The following is a 19,841-nucleotide window of genomic DNA, read 5'->3' on the forward strand; positions in this document are numbered from 1 at the left end:
ACGCGCAATACAGGGGCCGGAGCATCATTACGTCACGGCCCCGCCCCTCGTGACGTCACGGCCCGCCCCTTTCAATACAAGTCTATGGGAGGGGGCGCGGCGGTCGTCACTCCCCCTGCCATAGACTTGCATTAAGGGGACGGGCCGTGATGTCACGCGGCTCTGTCCCCTGTATCACCCGTCATTACGCACAGAGCGAACTCGCTCTGTGCTGTAATGATAGCGGGGTGCCGCAGCGGGGATCCCGGGCCTTCCCAGCAGCGGCACCACGGCGATCTGACATCTTATCCCCTATCCTTTGGATAGGGGATAAGATGTCTAGGGGCGGAGTACCCCGTTAATGAGGTTAAAAAAAAAAAAAAAAAAAGCAGCGATAATTAGTGGCCGTATCGGCTAATTTAAAAAGAATGTCAGATATTATATAGCTCTATCTATTTACTTTGTCATTCAATATGAAAAATTTAAATACCTCGTCATATTTTTGAGCCGTTAATGCATCAGGATCCCATTAAAAACAGTGGGACTCTGCTGAAATGGACTTTCCAAGTTGAATTATTTACTTTTCCTGTTTTGGGTTTTTTCAAATTCAAAAGGTTTTATTAAGGAAAAACAATAGCACACATATAGATGAATGCAAAAAAGTAAACAAAGGCCCTTTTGGCCCGGGTCAGGGCAGGAAGAACAGAGTGGGCCAATAATAAAACAGAATAATAACCGTCAAATGCTTATAAAATTCAACACATGCAGAACAAAAGTCAAGTCAAAATGGAACCAAAAGGAGTGGCATCGGAGAGAACAGAGCAGGTATAGCGAGCAACACAAGGCCCTATGGGATGTACAGCAGTTAGAGAGAAAAGTGAAAAGCAATCCTGAAATAATCAAATAGGAAATTCACTAAAATAGCGCCACACCACTACGAAAGGACTAAAACGAAACGTGACACTAATAGCAAAAAGAACAGAAGAGGACACAAACACAAGACACACCACTAGGAAAGAGAAAATGGGAATGTAGATAAATTCGAAGGGACAACAAACCCTCTCTCGCTGCACCAAACTCCTGAATACATACCATGAAGATTAGGCAACAACACTATGGAGTCCTTAAGATAGACCAACAGGTTGTCCGCAAACGCAGAACATTTATATTCGCGGCCACCAACAACCACACCATGGACATTGGGGTCCACACTAATCTCCGCCAAAAGATGCTCAATTACCAGGACATACAGACGGGGGGGGGAGGGGGCAACCCTGCCACGTACCGTTGCATATGGGGAAGGAATCTGACTGGGAGCCATTAATTTTCAAACGGGCCGCTGGGTAGTGGTAAAGGGCCAAAATCTTTGCAGTAAAGAGTTTGCTATTTGTCATCCTTGAGAAAGCCACTTCACGTTGCAAAACATGTAGGATGTAGCAGTACATACAGATTTTAATATGCACTACTATCCACAATTAGTTTACTATTGAGCGTAGTGCACGCTGCAGGTGCACTTGACCATTGGAAAATTGCCATTAGGTCAGTGCTGTGAATACTGTGAATGTTTCCAATTGAAGAGGACATCACCCAGGGAAGAGCGCTATGTAGAACCAATACATAATCCAGACGACTGTAAGATCCGTGTGGGGAGGACAAAAAGCTGTAATTCCTATCGAAGGGATGCTGCAAGCGCCAGACATCAGTCAACTGCAAGAGCACCCTTCACATGCTTAAAGGCAGCATAGGACCAACTGGAACGATCCGTGTAATTATCCAGGGTGGGATCCAGAGTCAAATTCAAGTCCCCACACAGGACCACAGTCCCCGGTGTCCCAGGCAGGGCCAAATCAACAAGGTCAACCATAATGTCAATCTGACCCTGATTAGGGGCATATGCGTTAATAACAGTGAACGTTCTACCCCTGAGGGATAGGGACAGGACTTTATATCTGGCCTGTGGGTTCAAAAGAACACTAATGACTTGATGGGCAAGGGACCTATGAATTGCAATGCCAACCCCCTTAGTGCACGCCACCAGATTATTGGCACAGAACCAAACCGGATAGTGTCTATTACTAAGGACAGGGGCATGACCCTCTTTGAAATGGGTTTCCTGAAAGCAAGCGATATGTGCCTTACGTTTATGAAGATGATGCAAGATCTGCGTCCGCTTTGCTGGTGTGTTGAGTCCCTTCGCATTAAAGGATGCAATGTTAAGCTCCGCCATGAGAGTCAGGAAGCCCAGCGCCCTTGTGTACGCCAGTCTCCTCCCCATCAGATACCAAACTGAGCTCCAGGAGTCTCTGGAAGAAAGACAGCAAGCAAAAAGGGACAAAAAGAAACACAGGATAAGACATAGAAGGCATAAAAGTAGCAGCAGAGCTACTGCCGCAGCACATTCTAAACAAGACATGGTCCAAGACCAAGAAGAACGAGCACCGAGAAAGAAACCCGGTGGAGTCTCCAACCTATTAGGGGGAGGTGGGAAACAGGAAAACAAAAGGGGAGCCTGACTCCCCAGAAAAAGCTAGGCAGACCAGATCTGGGGACCTATCCAAGAGATCATTGAAGATCACCAAAAAAGCAGGGTACAGTTCATCTGGTTCAACCAACTCAGGCAAACCACGCAGGCAAATGTTGTTACGACTTTCCTCTCATTCAAGTGCTGCTATAATATGAAAAGCTAAAAACCCAATAAAAATCACGTTAAACGGAAAAGCTGGTCACTGTGCCTCTGCACTGTTTCCTGAAGAGCTTGAACAGAAGCAGCAGAACAGTCCTGGGCAGTTAAGACCGCATCCACCCTAGATGATAATGTGGACACCTCCGAGTGGAGTTGAGCGAATTCTTGCTTGCACTCCGCCACCAGTTGTTTAGCCATAGGAGAGAAGTCCTCTTTAGTAGGTAATCAAAGAACTGATGTCCTCCAGATTGATCGGGCAGTCTGACACAGCCAAGGAAGCGTGAGCAGCTGAGGAGGAACCCATCGGAGAGGGCACCAGTGAAGGAGGACTCAAAGGGTCTGGAGAAGGGGTCCTGAAGATGGGTGCCCCCCTAAGGCTTAGGGGAGGGTCCCCCATCATAACTAGAGGCGCCTCCGCAACAGGGCCCATAGCTGACGAAGGCAGTTTAGAGAGGGGTAGCAGACCCCCAAGCTGGAGAAAAAGCAGGGCACTGGACAGGAGGATCCCAGGAGGAGCCGGAGGACCATTGCGGAGATGGAGGTGCCAGGGTGAGCTGATGCCCTTAGCAGGGTGAAGGCAGCATTGAAAGCCACCGCCGGTGAGGGGCTCTGCACAGCGATGGGAGCCCACTCCAGTGGTGCATGGACAAGGCCTAATAGTGGGGCCTACAGGGGCATGTGGTGCCTGGGGAGACCAAGGTGGGACCCCCCTCCGGGGGGAGGCTGAGGCAGTCTGTGGAGCAGGAGCCAGATGGGTAGGGGCGGCAGGGACCCACTGAAGAGAGGGCTCATTGTAGCCCATAGTGAAGGCTTCCGGATCACCTGCTGTTTGCTGGGACTTTCTTCAGCCATGGCGCCTCCGTGTCCACATGCAGGGAGCTGGGGACTGGCCAGTGTAGCCATCTTGCCCAGCACAGTGCACCCTGGAATCTTCTAACCGTGGCTGCAGAGGAGAACAAGCCAAAGGCCCCGAGGGCAGAGGAGCAGCAGCGGTCACAGCAAGCCGAGTGACAGCAGGCAGCGAGCCAGTGACGGGGACTGTAGCCGGGTCAGAGTGCAGAGGAGACCGTGGCCCTCCAGCAGGCCGCATAGCAAGGTGCAGCCCTGGAACGGAGGAAGCCGCCATCTTGCTGGTAGGTAGGGATGCGCTCCTGCGTGGCTGGGAACGGGTAAAATAACCCCTTAGGTCTCTTTGCGAAGACGAGACAGACGAGTCTGGGCTCCATTTATTCCTATGGGAGTGCTGAAAAGACCAGAGTACAGTTCTCAGGCATCATCAAGCCCTGATGTCCTGTCCCGCTGGGTGCCCCAGAGGTTGCCCCCCCCCCCCCCTCAATTGGGTATAGCTACAGGTTGTGCAGAGGTAGCAGTATTTCTCATATTTGAAGAGACCCTAATGCTTATCTGTCCTGTTACAGATTTTGCAGTGGGGCCCAGTTAGGTTTCTAATTTTGGTTAATGATACCCTTAGGCTATGATCACACATGCAGAATTCTACCACATGGCCAGAATTTCGAAATTCCATTTTCCATGTCCGCACAAAGAATGAACCTGTTCATTCTTTCTGTGGACACCGCACTGAATGCATAGCTGTCTGAGATGGCACATTCCTGTGTGGTCTTAGCGCTGCCATATGCTGGAGCCTGTACTCTCCAGAATGTCTGCACAGAGATTTTCCATGTGGACATTCCGGAAGCGTAAACATAGCCATAGGGTGCTCGGAAATACCAATGCAGTAGCCTCCCATTGCATTTAATGGCATTCTGCTGCGCCAAGAACACTGCTGAATTTCAGTGGTAGGAATTAAAATTTACTAAATTAAATTGACTGCCTCAATGGCCGTCATTTACTAAGAGTGTCGGGTTTATCTCTGAGTGTTTCTTCATTTACTCTGTGTATTTTTCTCCCTGATTTACTAATGTGTCGCATGGGGAAAATAATTGTGTCCCACGGGTTGGAAATTGTGTTGCACGGTAAATTGTATATATGTCCCCCGCACAGCGCAATCATAAGCTCCCGGTAGCGCTATCATTGACAAGCATTTTATGAGCAGAGCATCTCTCCAGGAAGCTGCTGCCCGATGCTCTGCTAATGCTCCGCTTGTGAGTGACAGCGCTTCAGAGGCATATGTGTATAGAAGCGAAGTGGGGACCAAACACATAAGAGTTATCTGGTCCCCACTTTGCTTCTATACACAATCCTCCTCAGTCCGACCACCACAGCTGCCCCATCGCCTCCCCCATCCCCGGTGTTATAATTAACTGTTCCCGAGGTCCGCGCTTCTTCTGGCTCCGGCGCTGTCACTGTGCACACTGACGGTGACGTCGCGTTGGGGACGTCACTCGTCATTGCGCAGCGCACAGCCACAGCGCCGGAGCCAGAAGGATCGCGGACCCCGGGAACATGTAATTATAACACCGGGAATGGGGGAGGCGATGGGGCAGCTGTGGTGTTTGTACTCAGGAGGACTGTGTATAGAAGCGATGTGGGGACCAGATAACGCTATATCTGGTCCCCACTTCGCTTCTATACACATATGCCTCTGAAGCGCTATCACTGACAAGTGGAGCATTAGCAGAGCATCGGTCAGCAGCTTCCCGGAGAGATGCTCTGCTAATAAAATGCTTGTCAATGATAGCGCTACCGGGAGCTTATGATTGCGCTGTGCGGGGGGCATATATAACATGCGCTGCTGGGGGCATATGAGAGTGCGACGGGGGACAAGATAGATAGATAGATATAGAAGCTGTGGGGACATATACAAAACCCCCAGCGATACTCTATATCTTTCACCACCGCAGCTCTTCTATTTGAGAACCCCGCAGGGATCCCTGAATGGCTCCTCAGTACTGGCCATTCAGGGATCCCGGTGGGGAATTTGAAAATGAAAGTAAAATACATCATACATCGCTGGGGAGCGGACCATGCCGCCCGCTCCCCTACTTAATAACTTTTGATTGGATCGGGTCTCAGAAGTGAGACCCGATGTGATCAACCCCTTTGCCCCTGTACTACTACCCCCAACATGGAACAGACCCTGTTCCATGATGGGGGTAGGATTTAGTCAGTTTTGAGTCATTTCCCGACAGCTCAGTGCTGTCGGGTTTTGGTGAAGGAAAATTCAAAGGTTTTCCTGTGAGTTTTTCATCATACTCGGAGTGTTTTTTCTTTTTCGTCGGGAACATGCCCCTTTTTGCGATAACCATACCCATTTTGACAGGTTTAAAAAAACACTCGAAGTGATGATATATTTTGTCGGGTTGTGCAACCAAATTTGTGTGGCATGGGCTATGCCACACAACCCGACAAAAAGTCGGGTTGACATTAGTAAATGAGGGCTAATATGTTTATTCTTTTGTTCTACAGCTCTAGAAGAATTTAATTTTGAAATGACACATACAGTCTGTGCTTATAAGCCAGGGCTACACTCTGCCTCTGGTTGACTGTAACTATTGTGTGACAGATGCAGTGTACATAAAACTCTTGCTTTGGCTTAGTAGCTCTACAAGGAGGCACAGTCTAGCCCAGGCCTAAGTCTCACAAGTTAGGGTCTAATTTGTTATACTGATGCTTGGATTCGGAGAATAAAATCTCACCTAGATGTGTTGGGTCCCAGAATAAAATGTCTCACTTGATACTATGCATGTCTTACAATATAGTACGTTGGCACAGGACAGTGGTCTGATGGCAGTCGCCTATTACTGTCGATCTTGCTTCATTTGCACTTGCCTCCTTGCTGTATTGTATTTTAAGCCTATTTTCAAACTGAAAATATTGTCAGTTTTTCTGTATGGCATTACTCCAATTGACTAAATGGGGTATGCTGCTATGAAAATGTATTTACCACACTAACATTTATAGGTGGTAGTAGTAGTACAGTTATCACAAATTGTACTGGCTTCTGTGCACTTCACCAGACAGGAAGTTGTGTAGTCCTCTGTGTGGTGTTGTCTCCAGCTTCTCCCTCTTAAGATGTCTCATCACCCTCTACTGTCTCAGGAGATGTGGCTGGATCTTGTCCCTGAGCTGGAGCCCCACCCCTGAGTGATGCTACTAGCAGAGAAGCAGACAGGGAATAAATTATAAGGTGCTGCAAGATCACTGACTGTGCGATAGGTTGCTGTAAAATGGGATGTTCTGCAACAGCTATGGGAGGACTGTGATGAAGAGCTCAGGGAAAGCAATGCCCTCTGGGAAAGACTAGGACTGGATTTTTGGTGGTATCAGAACTGGGGTAGACAGTAAGAAATGCTATATGTTTTTTTTTTTTTTGTTGTTGACCCAAGGTGAGAGGACCCTCTTAATATGGCCACTCACATGAAAACCGCAGCACATCTAGTATGGGTCAGGATCGTGCTGGGTAGTTTAAAACCCCCAGCATCCTTGACTTTGGATCCAAAAGGTGGGATTAGCAGCCTGTCCATAAACAGTAATTTATAAGAACCCAAGACTTTAGAGTACTGTGGCTATATGTACTATGGATGTGGCCAAAGATCTAAATTGTTTTTATGATAAAACTGAGGTTATGCTGGTACAAAAGTGGAGTTCTCTAAATGAGGCAGTCAGGTTAGACTATTTCCCATGCCCAAGATGCGACACATTTGACATCTACAGATTACTTGTTGCACACATTTCTGCAGCTGTCCTAATAATCTGGAATATCTTTATTCAGGTAAATGAAACTGATAATCAGTTGCCCAACAAGTCTACATCTCTATATAAACACTACATGGCCAAAAGGATGTAGACCCTTCCTGTCGAGCTCAGGTATTATAACCACATCCATTCCAAGTATGTGCATAAAATGGCATAGGCTAACATTAGTATGTTAACAGTGAAGACCTCAGTGACTTTAACCCCTTAAGGACCAGGCCATTTTACACCTTAAGGACCAGAGCGTTTTTTGCAATTCTGACCACTGTCACTTTAAACATTAATAACTCTGGAATGCTTTTAGTTATCATTCTGATTCTGAGATTGTTTTTTCGTGACATATTCTACTTTAACTTAGTGGTAAAATGTTATGGTAACTTGCATCCTTTCTTGGTGAAAAATCCCAAAATTTTATGAAAAAAATGAAAATTTTGCATTTTTCTAACTTTGAAGCTCTCTGCTTGTAAGGAAAATTGATATTCAAAATAAAACATTTTTGGGTTCACATATAAAATATGTCTACTTTATGTTTGCATCATAAAATTTATGAGTTTTTACTTTTGGAAGACACCAGAGGGCTTCAAAGTTCAGCAGCAATTTGGAAATTTTTCACAAAATTTTCAAACTCGCTATTTTTCATGGACCAGTTCAGGTTTGAAGTGGATTTGAAGGGTCTTCATATTAGAAATACCCCATAAAAGACCCCATTATAAAAACTACACCCCCAAAGTATTCAAAATGACATTCAATAAGTGTATTAACCCTTTAGGTGTTTCACAGCAGAAAAGTGAAGGAGAAAATTCACAATCTTCATTTTTTACACTCGCATGTTCTTGTAGACCCAATTTTTGAATTTTTGCAATTGGTAGAAAGGAGAAAATTTTTACTTGTATTTGAAACCCAATTTCTCTCGAGTAAGGACATACCTCATATGTCTATGTAAAGTGTTCAGTGGGCGCAGTAGAGGGCTCAGAAGGGAAGGAGCGACAAATGGTTTTTGGGGGGCATGTCACCTTTAGGAAGCCCCTATGGTGCCAGGACAGCAAAAAAAAAAAACACATGGCATACCATTTTGGAAACTAGACCCCTCGGGGAATGTAAAAAGTGGTAAAGTGAACCTTAATACCCTACAGGTGTTTCACGACTTTTGCATATGTAAAAAAAAAATATTTTTTTACCTAAAATGCTTGGTTTCCCAAAATGTTTACATTTTTAAAAAGGGTAATAGCAGAAAATACCCCCCAAAATTTGGAGCCCAATTTCTCCCGATTCAGAAAACACCCCATATGGGGGTGAAAAGTGCTCTGCTGGCGCACTACAGGTCTCAGAAGAGAAGGAGTCACATTTGGCTTTTTGAAAGCAAATTTTGCTCTGGGGGCATGCCGCATTTAGGAAGCCCCTATGGTGCCAGAACAGCAAAAAAAAAAAACATATGGCATACCATTTTGGAAACTAGACCCCTCGGGGAACGTAACAAGGGGTAATGTGAACCTTAATACCCCACAGGTGATTCACAATTTTTGCATATGTAAAAAAAAATAATAATTTTTACCTAATATGCTTGGTTTCCCAAAAATTTTACATTTTTAAAAAGGGTAATAGCAGAAAATACCCCCCAAAATTTGTAACACAATTTCTCCCGAGTACGGCGATACCCCATATGTGGCCCTAAACTGTTGCCTTGAAATACGACAGGGCTCCAAAGTGAGAGCGCCATGCGCATTTGAGGCCTAAATTAGGGACTTGCATAGGGGTGGACATAGGGGTATTCTACGCCAGTGATTCCCAAACAGGGTGCCTCCAGCTGTTGCTTAACTCCCAGCATGCCTGGACAGTCAGTGGCTGTCTGGTAATACTGGGAGTAGTTGTTTTGCAACAGCTGGAGGCTCCGTTTTGGAAACAGTGGTGTACCAGACGTTTTTCATTTTTATTGGGGAGGGGGGGCTGTGTAGGGGAATGTGTATATGTAGTGTTTTTTACTTATTTTATTTTATTTTGTGGTAGTGTAGTGTTTTTAGGGTACAGTCACACGGGCGGGGGGTTCACAGTAGCTTCTCGCTGGCAGTTTGAGCTTCAGCAGAAAATTTGCCGCAGCTCAAACTTGCAGCCGGATACTTACTGTAATCCTCCGCCCATGTGAGTGTACCCTGTACATTCACATTGGCGGGGGGGGGGGGGGGGGACATCCAGCTGTTGCAAAACTACAACTCCCAGCATGTACGGTCTATCAGTGCATGCTGGGAGTTGTAGTTTTGCAACAGCTGGAGGCACACTGGTTGTGAAACACAGAGTTTGGCAACAAACTCAGTGTTTTGCAACCAGTGTGCCTTCAGCTGTTGCAAAAGCTACAACCCCCAGCATGTACGGACAGCGGAAGGGCATGCTGTGTGTTGTAGTTATGCAACAGCGGGAGGCATACTACTTTGGCTGGGGATGCTGGGGATTGTAGCTTTGCAACAGCTGGAGACACACTGGTTTGCTACTTAACTCAGTGTGCCTTCAGCTGTTGCAAAACTACAACTCTCAGCAGTCACCGACAGCCAACGGGCATGCTGGGAGTTGTAGTTATGCAACCAGCAGATGCACCACTACAACTCCCAGCATGCACTTTAGCTGTTTGTGCAAGCTGGGAGTTGTAGTTACACAACAGCTGAAGGTACACTTTTCCATAGAAAGAATGTGCCTCCAGCTGTTGCAAAACCATAAGTCCCAGCATGCCCATAAGGGAATGCTGGGAGTTGTGGTGGTCTGCCTCCTGCTGTTGCATAACTACAGCTCCCAGCATGCCCTTTTTGCATGCTGGGAGCTGTTGCTAAGCAACAGCAGGAGGCTGTCACTCACCTCCTGCTGCTGCTGATCGACGCTGCAGGTCAGTCCCGCCGCCGCCGCCGTCGTCGCTCCTGGGGCCCCGATCCCAACATTGACGCCGGGGATCGGGGTCCCCAGCACCCGGGGTGCACGTCCCGCACCCGCTCACGTCCTCCGGAAGAGGGGCGGAGCGGGTGCGGGAGTGACACCCGCAGCAGGCGGCCTGATTGGCCGACGAATCAGGGCGATCGTGAGGTGGCACCAGTGCCACCTCACCCCTGCAGGCTCTGGCTGTTCGGGACTGTCTCTGACGGCCCCGATCAGCCAGTAATTCCGGGTCACTGGAGACCCGATTGACCCGGAATCGCCGCAGATCGCTGGACTGAATTGTCCAGCGATCTGCGGCCATCGCCGACATGGGGGGGGCATAATGACCCCCCCTGGGCGATATGCCGCGATGCCTGCTGAACGATTTCAGCAGGCATCGGGCACCGGCTCCCCTCCGGCTAGCGGCGGGGGGCCGGGAATGGACAGGACGTACTCCAACGTCCTCGGTCCTTAAGGACTCGGAAACGGGGGCGTAGGAGTACGTCCATTGTCCTTAAGGGGTTAAACATGGCACGGCCATCTTTGCCACACATCAGACTGTAAAATTGCTGATCTGAGTCAACTCGACCACACAGTGAAAATGCAGGCAGAGAGTGTAAGGGGGTAGTTATCCACCATAAGGTGATTTTAGTACGTACCTGGCAGGCAGTAATGGACATGCTTAGGAAGGATCTGCACTTGTCTTGAGGCTAAATGGCTATGTGGTGAGATTGCCACAACACTGTGGCTAGCTTTTTGTGAACTGATATTTCCTGTTTGAGTTTCCTTCTTTGCCTACAAATCCCATAATTCCATTTTCCTCCCTCCCACACATCAGCCACCCCACCCATTGAAACATAAATGAGCTTCATCCATTAAAAAGACATGTGGTTTTCAATCAGGATGCCTACAGCTGTTGCAAAAAAGATATTTTTGTACTCACCATAAAATCTCTCTTGTAGCCTTCATTGGGGGACACAGGAGACCATGGGTATTATGCTGCTGACACTAGGCAAAAAAAAGAAGTCTGCTCCTCTCAGCAGGATATACCCGCCCCAGGCACTGAGCTAATCAGTTGTGACACAAAGCAGTAGGAGAAGCCAAACAACAAAGGAGATACAGCCGAAGGACACCAGAAAGTAACAACAGGCAACAAACAACCTGACCAGGAACCGTAAATGAGTGGGTGCTGCATCCCCCAATGAAGGCTACGAGAAAGAGATTTTACGGTGAGTACAAAAAAAATCTCCTTTTCGCAGTCACTTCATTGGGAGACACAAGAGACCATGGGATGTCCCAAAGCAGTCCCTGGGGTGGGGAAAACAACTGCCAGAGAAGAGCAGGTCAAGCCAGAGACTGAGCCATGTCTCTTTGCAAAAGAAAGTGGACAAGGCCCAAAGGAATCCGGTAAACAACCACCCGGAAACCCGCAGAAAACATGAGGGGTGAGCCAGGACTCAAAGGGGAGGAATCGAGCAGAGACTCTGGTCCGATAAACGGAAATAAATGGCCGCCCCTGAGACCTACCAGGCCAAACTCGTCCTGGCAGGAGCAGAAACCACCTCCCAAGAAAAAGACATAAGACGCAGGACCGGCAGGGCCTGGCCAGAACGAGGAAGAGAAAGCAACAAGAGAACCCCAATCCGAGATTCTTCTAAGTAAGAGAACACGGCGAGAAAACGCCAGCTCTTAGAAAAGAAATGAGCCGGAAGGCACGAATGGAGAGCCCTACCAGGAGGCCAGCTGCAACTGCAGGACTGAGGCCGAGGAAGGAGAAGACAAGAAGGCGGCAGCTGAGCACACAAAGCAGAGGGCAAGAACTCAGAAGGATGCAAACCAGAAGCTGCTGGCAAAGAAGGAAGAGAGATACAGAGCAAGATCCACATCCAGGCCCAAACTGGCCCGGAAGAAGGCTAGGGCATGGAGTCCGCTGCCGACCACCCAAACAGAGAGGGCAAGGTACAAAAGCCACAGGCCCAGGGCCACGCTGCGAGAAACCGTATAAAAAAGAAAAACCCAAAGAACACTATCACCTTGAAGGGCAGAGAAAAGTGTGCAATAGGAGTACTACCCCGTCGAAGAAGGGCACATTGGCCAGACAGGGCCAACTAGACTGACCGAAAAGACCTCGGCCACAAGGTCTGCATGGCCCAAGAGGGAGATGAAGGGAGGTAAACAGGCTAGTAAGGAGGGAAGAGCTGTCCGAAAACCCCGGAGCAGCCGCCATCAGAACCAAAAATAAAGGTAAGGGACCGCGGAGACCCACACCATTAGACTTCTAGCAACTACAAGCGTGTGCAAAACGCCCCAGGCGACCTGCCCCAAGTCAGAGACATCACGGATAGGATGTCTCCCTTAGGTAACAGTATAGGGGCCAGGATAGGAACCCCCCTAGGCTAGAGACAACACAGGGAAACCACAGCAACTGTAACTGCCACCTGGAAAACAGCACTATGCAAGTAGGTGCTGAAAAGGCAGAATTTCGAGGGAGAGGGTATGAACGAGTCTAGAATCTTCAAGGAAGAAGTGATAGACCCTACGGGGAAATGGCAGGCAGAGGAACAAGCACTGCTACCCCTGAGCTTCCCGCACTACCCAGCCCCCGCAGACACAAGGAACGAGAGGACAGACAAGGCCGAACAAGCAGCAAATCCCAATGGTCAGAATAGACTGGATGACTGTCAGGAAACAGCCCAGAAAAACAGTTAGAGAGGGAGACAGAGGGGACCCAGCCACGGTGTCAGTCCAGCTGAATCAATAAGGCGTAACAATAGAAGACATATTCTGGACGCGGGAGGTCGCCCACCAAGTCAGTTGTCCAAGCAATGAACAACAGACACACCCAGAGGGCGGAGTGACATGCCGCCATTGATAGCGCAAAACCCCGGGGAGCCACAGTAAGCCCGCCCAGAAGAGTCACGAAGAGGAGGGTCCTAAGACACTCCAAGTAAGAGACCGCCATACAGCAAGAGCAGAAAGTAAACAGAGAGCACCCTCACCGCAAAGGGGTCAGAAAAACAAGGACCCCCAGGACATCTACTAAGCAAAAGCTACCACGAAAGAGAGTGCCACCTGAGGGTTGGGGTTACCAGATTAGGAAGCACATCAGGATCGCGGGAGAAGAACCGCCACCCGATCAGCGCGGGAGAAAAGTGCGCGCTCTCCACCTACCCCCGCGCCAACCAAGGAGGAAAGGGTACGTGTTAATCCCTGGCACGCCTGTCCGGGGGGGGGGGAGAAAGACAGTAACGGCACCGCAGCCGTGGGCAGATAATAAAAGGCCAGTGGCCGCGGCATGGGGAAAAAATAGGGGGCCAGCCACGATCATGCTGAAAATGAAAGCAAAACTGCTACCCAAAAGATTCCCCCGTCGCCAGCTGATTAAGCTGTGGCATGGTGGGAGCAGAAGTGTGCGGAGCCTGCCGTGTGCAGGTTCCGCAGGAAAGATGCCGTACTGCAGAAACCTACTCCTGGCAGACACCCAGGTAACAAGGCTAGCGGCAGTCATACAGGGAAGGCAGAGAGCCCCGTAGAAAGAAGCCGTAGGCCATGAGGTGCCCGGACCACCACCACCATAATGGGGGCTAGAAGGAGCTGTACACCAGTAACGGGACCCCCGGAGGGGGCTCAACCCTCAAAAATGGAGACCCTAGGGAGATAGAGAATGTACATACCCAGACTCCATCTTCTTATACTCATCCAGGGTGGCTTCAGCCAGCTTATGGTCACACTGCATCACACCAAGCTGCAACAGCGAGGCGGGCAGGGGAAAGTGGGGGACCCAGACCCAGGGTACTCCGCCAGGCGCTGGCCATTGGTGATAAGGGGTTAAAGGCCCATACTCTACGTACCATGCCCCTTTGTCGCATGTGGGAGATCGGGTAGCGCCAAGCTCCTGTCGCCCAAACTAGAAAAAAACAACAAAAGAAAAAGAACCTAACTAGAAAATAAGTCAATGAGAAGACCAGGTCTGGAGAGAACTCCAGACCTGTGTCTGCCTCCTGCTAGCACTAAGCTAAAACTGATTAGCTCGGTGACTGTGGGCAGGTATATCCTGCTGGGAGGAGCAGACTTCTTTTTTTTGCCTAGTGGCAGCAGTATATACCCATGACCTCTGTGTCCCCCCAATGAAGCAACCGAGAAATACAATTAGTTGCAGATTGATCTCTCTACCACCGAGTGAACCCTCCCCCCATTGAAGCAGACAGGCTCCCTGTCATCAGCTGACTAGTGAGTCAGGTCTCAGCCACATTGCAACCTGGGAAAAATCTGTCATTTTGTATGCTGTTAAAAATAAATATTGGGGTCAGAATACAGTCACACACAGGTACAGACACTATATTATGGACTAAACTAACTTTATAGCCCCTGTAGCATAGTAAAAAAAAATAAAAATAAAAGTCCTGGAATACCCCTTTAAGAGCTGGAGGGCATAAACATCAAATTTCCTCTGTTGCACCAGTCACTACAGAGTTGGGGAAAATGTCCTTGGAAGTGACATCAGCACCAGTATTGTGTTGAAAGCTGTGAAGGTGTTTTCTTGCGGTGAACTTGCTCACCCAAGTTGTCATCCTGCAGCAATTGAAAAAGAGGTAGATGAGTACTTCGAAACGAGTCTAGCCTGCACCACCTGTACCCCAGTATTGACAAACTTGACATCATCCATCGGACTGCAAAAACTATATCAGAGCACGCTCCCGGGATTGCACGTGTCCTGCCAGCCAGCGAACGTCTCACTGGTGAAAACCTATGCCCCGTAAGCTCCAGGACATTGCTATTAAGAGGCACAGTGTGCCGAACCCCTAAACCCACTCAAACTTTCCCCATGCCGCGGGGTAGAGTGGTTCACATTTGAGGGGTCTCCAGCACTGCAGAGCACAGCTTCATGCACCCAGAGGATTACAAATAACACACTATCTATATCCCACTCACTAATCTCTAGCCCAGTGCAGTCAGCATAGAGTGGGACACAAGGAATCTCCAGCGCCGTAGAGCGCATTGAATTCACTCACTTACCGACACGCTGCCGCGCGAAATATCAGATACGAGCCACACAGAGACATCGCTGCTCAAATCATAAGACATTGTATTCCACCCGGCATAGCAAGATCCCCGTGCATGCACCTATAGCGCTACCTATTATTTACCTAACTGGGACACCAGCACCTATTACTTATACATTTTATACCTATTTTTATTTTATTTATTTTTTTAAATCAGAAAATTTTTATTGAACATTTTGTATCTTAGAAACAAACAATACAAACCAAACCCACAACCTCCCCTCCCCCACCCACAAAACCTCCCTCGTCCCCCCCCCCTAGGTTCCCGTGTCGTGTCCTCCTCAAGGAATAAAGAGAAACCCGGAACATAGAAATATAGTGCAATAGAACGCTTAATCCGTACATACATTGCATAGATGAGACACAATCAAGATATGCTAAACAATAGCTAAATATTTACAAAGAGAGAAAAAGAAGAAGCACCTCTCTAAACAGTCAACAAAGTGCAAGGGAGAGGACATCTACAAGGGACTACAGAGAAAGTATAAATGGAGTCTCACTCAGGGGCTCCAAGAGAGTTCCATTGCCATAGAACACATGACAATACGAGACCAACACAGGAGAACAGGACATATAACACACGAGCAACACTGTGGAAAAGAAAAACAAGAAAATTATCTCACTCCCCCAACAATACTTACATAGGGGCCCTCCGTAAGTATGACGACGGTAGACCTGGAGTGTCAATCCAAGGTCCTCATATAAGCTCAAACTTATGTATGGCATTCCGCTTAAGATAGACACCTTTCTCTAACCTAATAACATGGTTACGTTTCGTTACAAGTTAGGACACAGTAGGCGGAGAGGTTCTTAACCAATGTTGTGCAATCAATTTGCGGACTTGATATAGAATTCTAGTGAGGCCACTATCTTTATCTAAATCATCTATACACCCCAGAACACATGATCTAGCAGATATAGTGAATGGACACCCGAATACTCTTCTTAGCAGCTGACCCACATCAACCCAAAACTGTAAGAGAGGCACAGTCCCACATCATATTAAGCAGATGGGCATCAGGACTAGAGCAACTAGGACAACAAGAGTCGGGCGTACCCCAATTCTGTGCAGAAAGGCAGGGGTGCGATACACCCGGTGCAAAAAGACAATGTGGTTATTTTTATTTTCTAATTTACGTACATCTACTATCAGTCTTATGGTGGTAAGTCCGATATAAGGGCCCTACAAAGGACACCAAAAGAAATATCACTATTGTTGTACTAATAAATTGTTTTAATTTAATCTATGTCACTGTATCTGCATTATTCTATTATATATATATATATATATATATATACACATACACACACATACAGTGGGGATCAAAAGTTTGGGCACGCCAGGAAAAAATTTGTATTAATGTGCATAAAGAAGCCCCAAGGAAGGATGGAAAAATCTCCAAAAGGCATCAAATTACAGATCAGACATTCTTATAATATGTCAACAAAAGTTAGATTTTATTTCCATCATTTACACTTTCAAAATAACAGAAAACCAAAAAATGGCGTCTGCAAAAGTTTGGGCGCCCTGCAGAATTAATTTCTTGTTCTGTCCCCTTTGGCAAGTATCACGACTTGTTAACGCATTTTGTAGCCAGCCAAGTCTTTCAATTCTTGTTTGAGGTATCTTTGCCCATTCTTCCTTACAAAAGTCTTCCAGTTCTTTGAGATATCTGGGCTGTCTGTCACGCACTGCTCTTTTAAGGTCTATCCATAGATTTTCAATTATATTGAGGTCAGGAGATTGTGGAGGCCAAGGCAAAACCTTCAGTTTACGCCTCTTGATGTAATCCCCCGTGGATTTCGAGGTGTGTTTAGGATCATTATCCATTTGTAGAAGCCATCCTCTCTTTAACTTCAGCTTTTTCACAGATGGCATCAAGTTAGCATCCAAAATTTGCTGAAATGTTATTGAATCCATTTTTCCTTCTACTCGTGAGATGTTCCCTGTGTCACTGGCTGTAATACAACCCCAAAGCATGATTGATCCACCCCCATGCTTAACAGTTGGACAGAGGTTTATTTCATAAAATTTTGTTCCCCTTCTCCAAACATACCTTTGCTCATTCCGGCCCAAAAGTTCAATTTTAACCTCATCGGTCCACAGAACTTGTTTCCAAAATGCATCAGGCTTGTCTATATGTTCATTTGCAAAAGTTCAAACGCTGATTTTTGTGGTGAGGACGTAGAAGAGGTTTTCTTCTGATGACTCTTCCATGAAGACCATATTTGTCCAAGTATCTCTTTATAGTGGAATAGTGTACCACAACTCCAGTGTCTGCCAGATCTTTCTGGAGGGATTGTGCAGTCAAACGTGGGTTTTGAATTGTTTTTCTCACAATCCTGCGAGCTGTTCTGTCTGATATTTTTCTTGATCTTCCAGATCTTGCTTTAACTTCCACTGTTCCTGATGACTGCCATTTCTTAATTACATTCCGAACAGAGGATATTGACATCTGAAAACGTTTTGCCATCTTCTTATAGCCTTCTCCAGCTTTGTGAGCGTCAACTATTTTCAGTTTCAGATTTCTAGACAACTGCTTAGAAGAACCCATGGTGCTGATTGTTGGGGCAAGGTCAGATGAGTCTGGGCATTTAAAACCTTTGAGATTGACATCACCTGGTGATGATGGAGAACAATCCATGACACTGGCAGGTCTCAGCTTTGCAAAGGGGGCAGTGCATGATATAAATTCTGCAGGGTGCCCAAACTTTTGCAGGCACCATTTTTTTGTTTTCTGTTATTTTGAAAGTGTAAATGATGGAAATAGATTCTAACTTTTGTTGACATATTATAAGAATGTCTAATCTGTAATTTGATGCCTTTTGGAGATTTTTCCATCTTTCCTTGGCTTCTTTATGCACAAATACAAATTTTTACCTGGGGTGCTCAAACTTTTGATCCCCACTGTATGTGTGTGTGTGTGTGTATATATATATATATATATATATTTTTTTTTTTTATACACTTATACATTGGTTTTAATCAAGCCCAGACTTGAAAAAAGTGTACCCCCACTACATACATTGTTTGCAGGTTGTATGGGATACACACATTAGTACTCATCTGGCAACAATACTATTGTCCCTATTGTCTGGTTGTAGTTACCTACACACGTTTTAGCTAAATGACTACTAAAGTGTCAGAAGGGGGCAAAAAGGTGTGAAGGAACCAGAGCCCTGACCTCAACCTATACTTGGTCAGTATAAAACTCTTGGGTGCAAACTCTTGTGGAAATATAAAAGGATTTGGAATGTGATGTCCAACAAGCTGATACAGATGTGACCGTCAGGGATCCACATACTTTTGGTCATATCAGTGTTTCCCAACCAGGGTGCCTCTAGCTGTTGCAAAACTACAACTCCCAGCATGCCCGGATAGCCAAACTGGGCCATATAATGCACATTTACATAGAAATAAGTTTCTGCTCATTGTGGACCTGTAAGATGTATCAATTTCACATAAGAATGACATTCACAGAAACCTATTCAGACTTCTTTTTTTAATAAGATGTTATCAAAACAGAACTGTCAGGCCATATAAAAGAACAAGGCATAAAGCTGGATAAAGCATCAAAAATATCTCCAATTTTCAACTATATTGGGTGAGTAGATCCTGACTGGCGGTATTACATAACTTTTCCCAAGTATTTTAATATTTACAGCTTGGAAAAGCAAAGCAATGCAGCAAGTGCTTCAATATTATATTACACAAACAAAACTGCAACCCGTCAGGTCTATATACAGAGGACTTTGTACATCTTTACATATAACACAATAATTGCTCTAAGGTACATTGTGCAGTTATGCTTCAAATTCACATTATTCATCATAATGAAGGGACATCAAAAATTTATCCACGTCCATTCCAGCTGGGAAGTTGTCCATACTCTTCTTCCGCTGTTTCTGTAAGAGGTAAATCAGGAAAATGTGTATAAGAACAAAGAAAAAGAAAAGAAAAAGGTGTATCTATATAATATTAATAGCATCAAGACAAGGGAAAAGGGAGTGTGTAGCATCAAGACAAGGGAGAAAAAGACGCTGCAACTCACCACTTTCAAGCTCTCTCTTTATTGCCGTCACATCCTCAGTACAAGTACCACTTGTGGTGGACCGACATCGGGGCTGTGGGTAGGGGAGAGAGGGCGATGTGGACGCTAGGGACCTCCCCGCAGCGTCCACATCGCCCTCTCTCCCCTACCCACAGCCCCGATGTCGGTCCACCACAAGTGGTACTTGTACTGAGGATGTGACGGCAATAAAGAGAAAGCTTGAAAGTGGTGAGTTGCAGCGTCTTTTTCTCCCTCTTCTTGATACAAGTCACTTGCTGAATACGCTATTGCACCCCACCAAGCTACGGGACTGTTTCAGCAAGAACCCTTCTAGGAGTCATCGATTCACACGCAGTGCCTGGCTTATTTTCTTCTCTTGAGATATATATATATATATATTTTTTTTTTATACATACATACACAGTGGGGATCAAACGTTTGGGCACCCCAGGTAAAAATTTTTATTAATGTGCATAAAGGAAAGGAAAGATGGAAAAAATCTCCAAAAGGCATCAA

General features: G+C 46.6%; 1 protein-coding gene across 3 annotated transcripts in view; it reads right to left on the reverse strand.

Moving 5' to 3' along the window:
* Positions 1–18,740: 18,740 nt before the first annotated feature.
* Positions 18,741–19,841, reverse strand: part of LOC130358420 (protein NPAT) — a 51,815-nt gene continuing 50,714 nt past the window's right edge. For all 3 annotated transcript variants that reach the window (XM_056561659.1, XM_056561656.1, XM_056561658.1), the window contains one exon: positions 18,741–19,179. In XM_056561659.1, coding sequence (XP_056417634.1) covers positions 19,096–19,179 — 84 coding nt within the window. In that variant the 3' untranslated portion in view covers positions 18,741–19,095. The remainder of the gene's footprint in view (positions 19,180–19,841) is intronic.

The sequence above is a fragment of the Hyla sarda genome, chromosome 2 (assembly GCF_029499605.1).
Source record: "Hyla sarda isolate aHylSar1 chromosome 2, aHylSar1.hap1, whole genome shotgun sequence".
NCBI classification, from domain to species: domain Eukaryota; kingdom Metazoa; phylum Chordata; class Amphibia; order Anura; family Hylidae; genus Hyla; species Hyla sarda.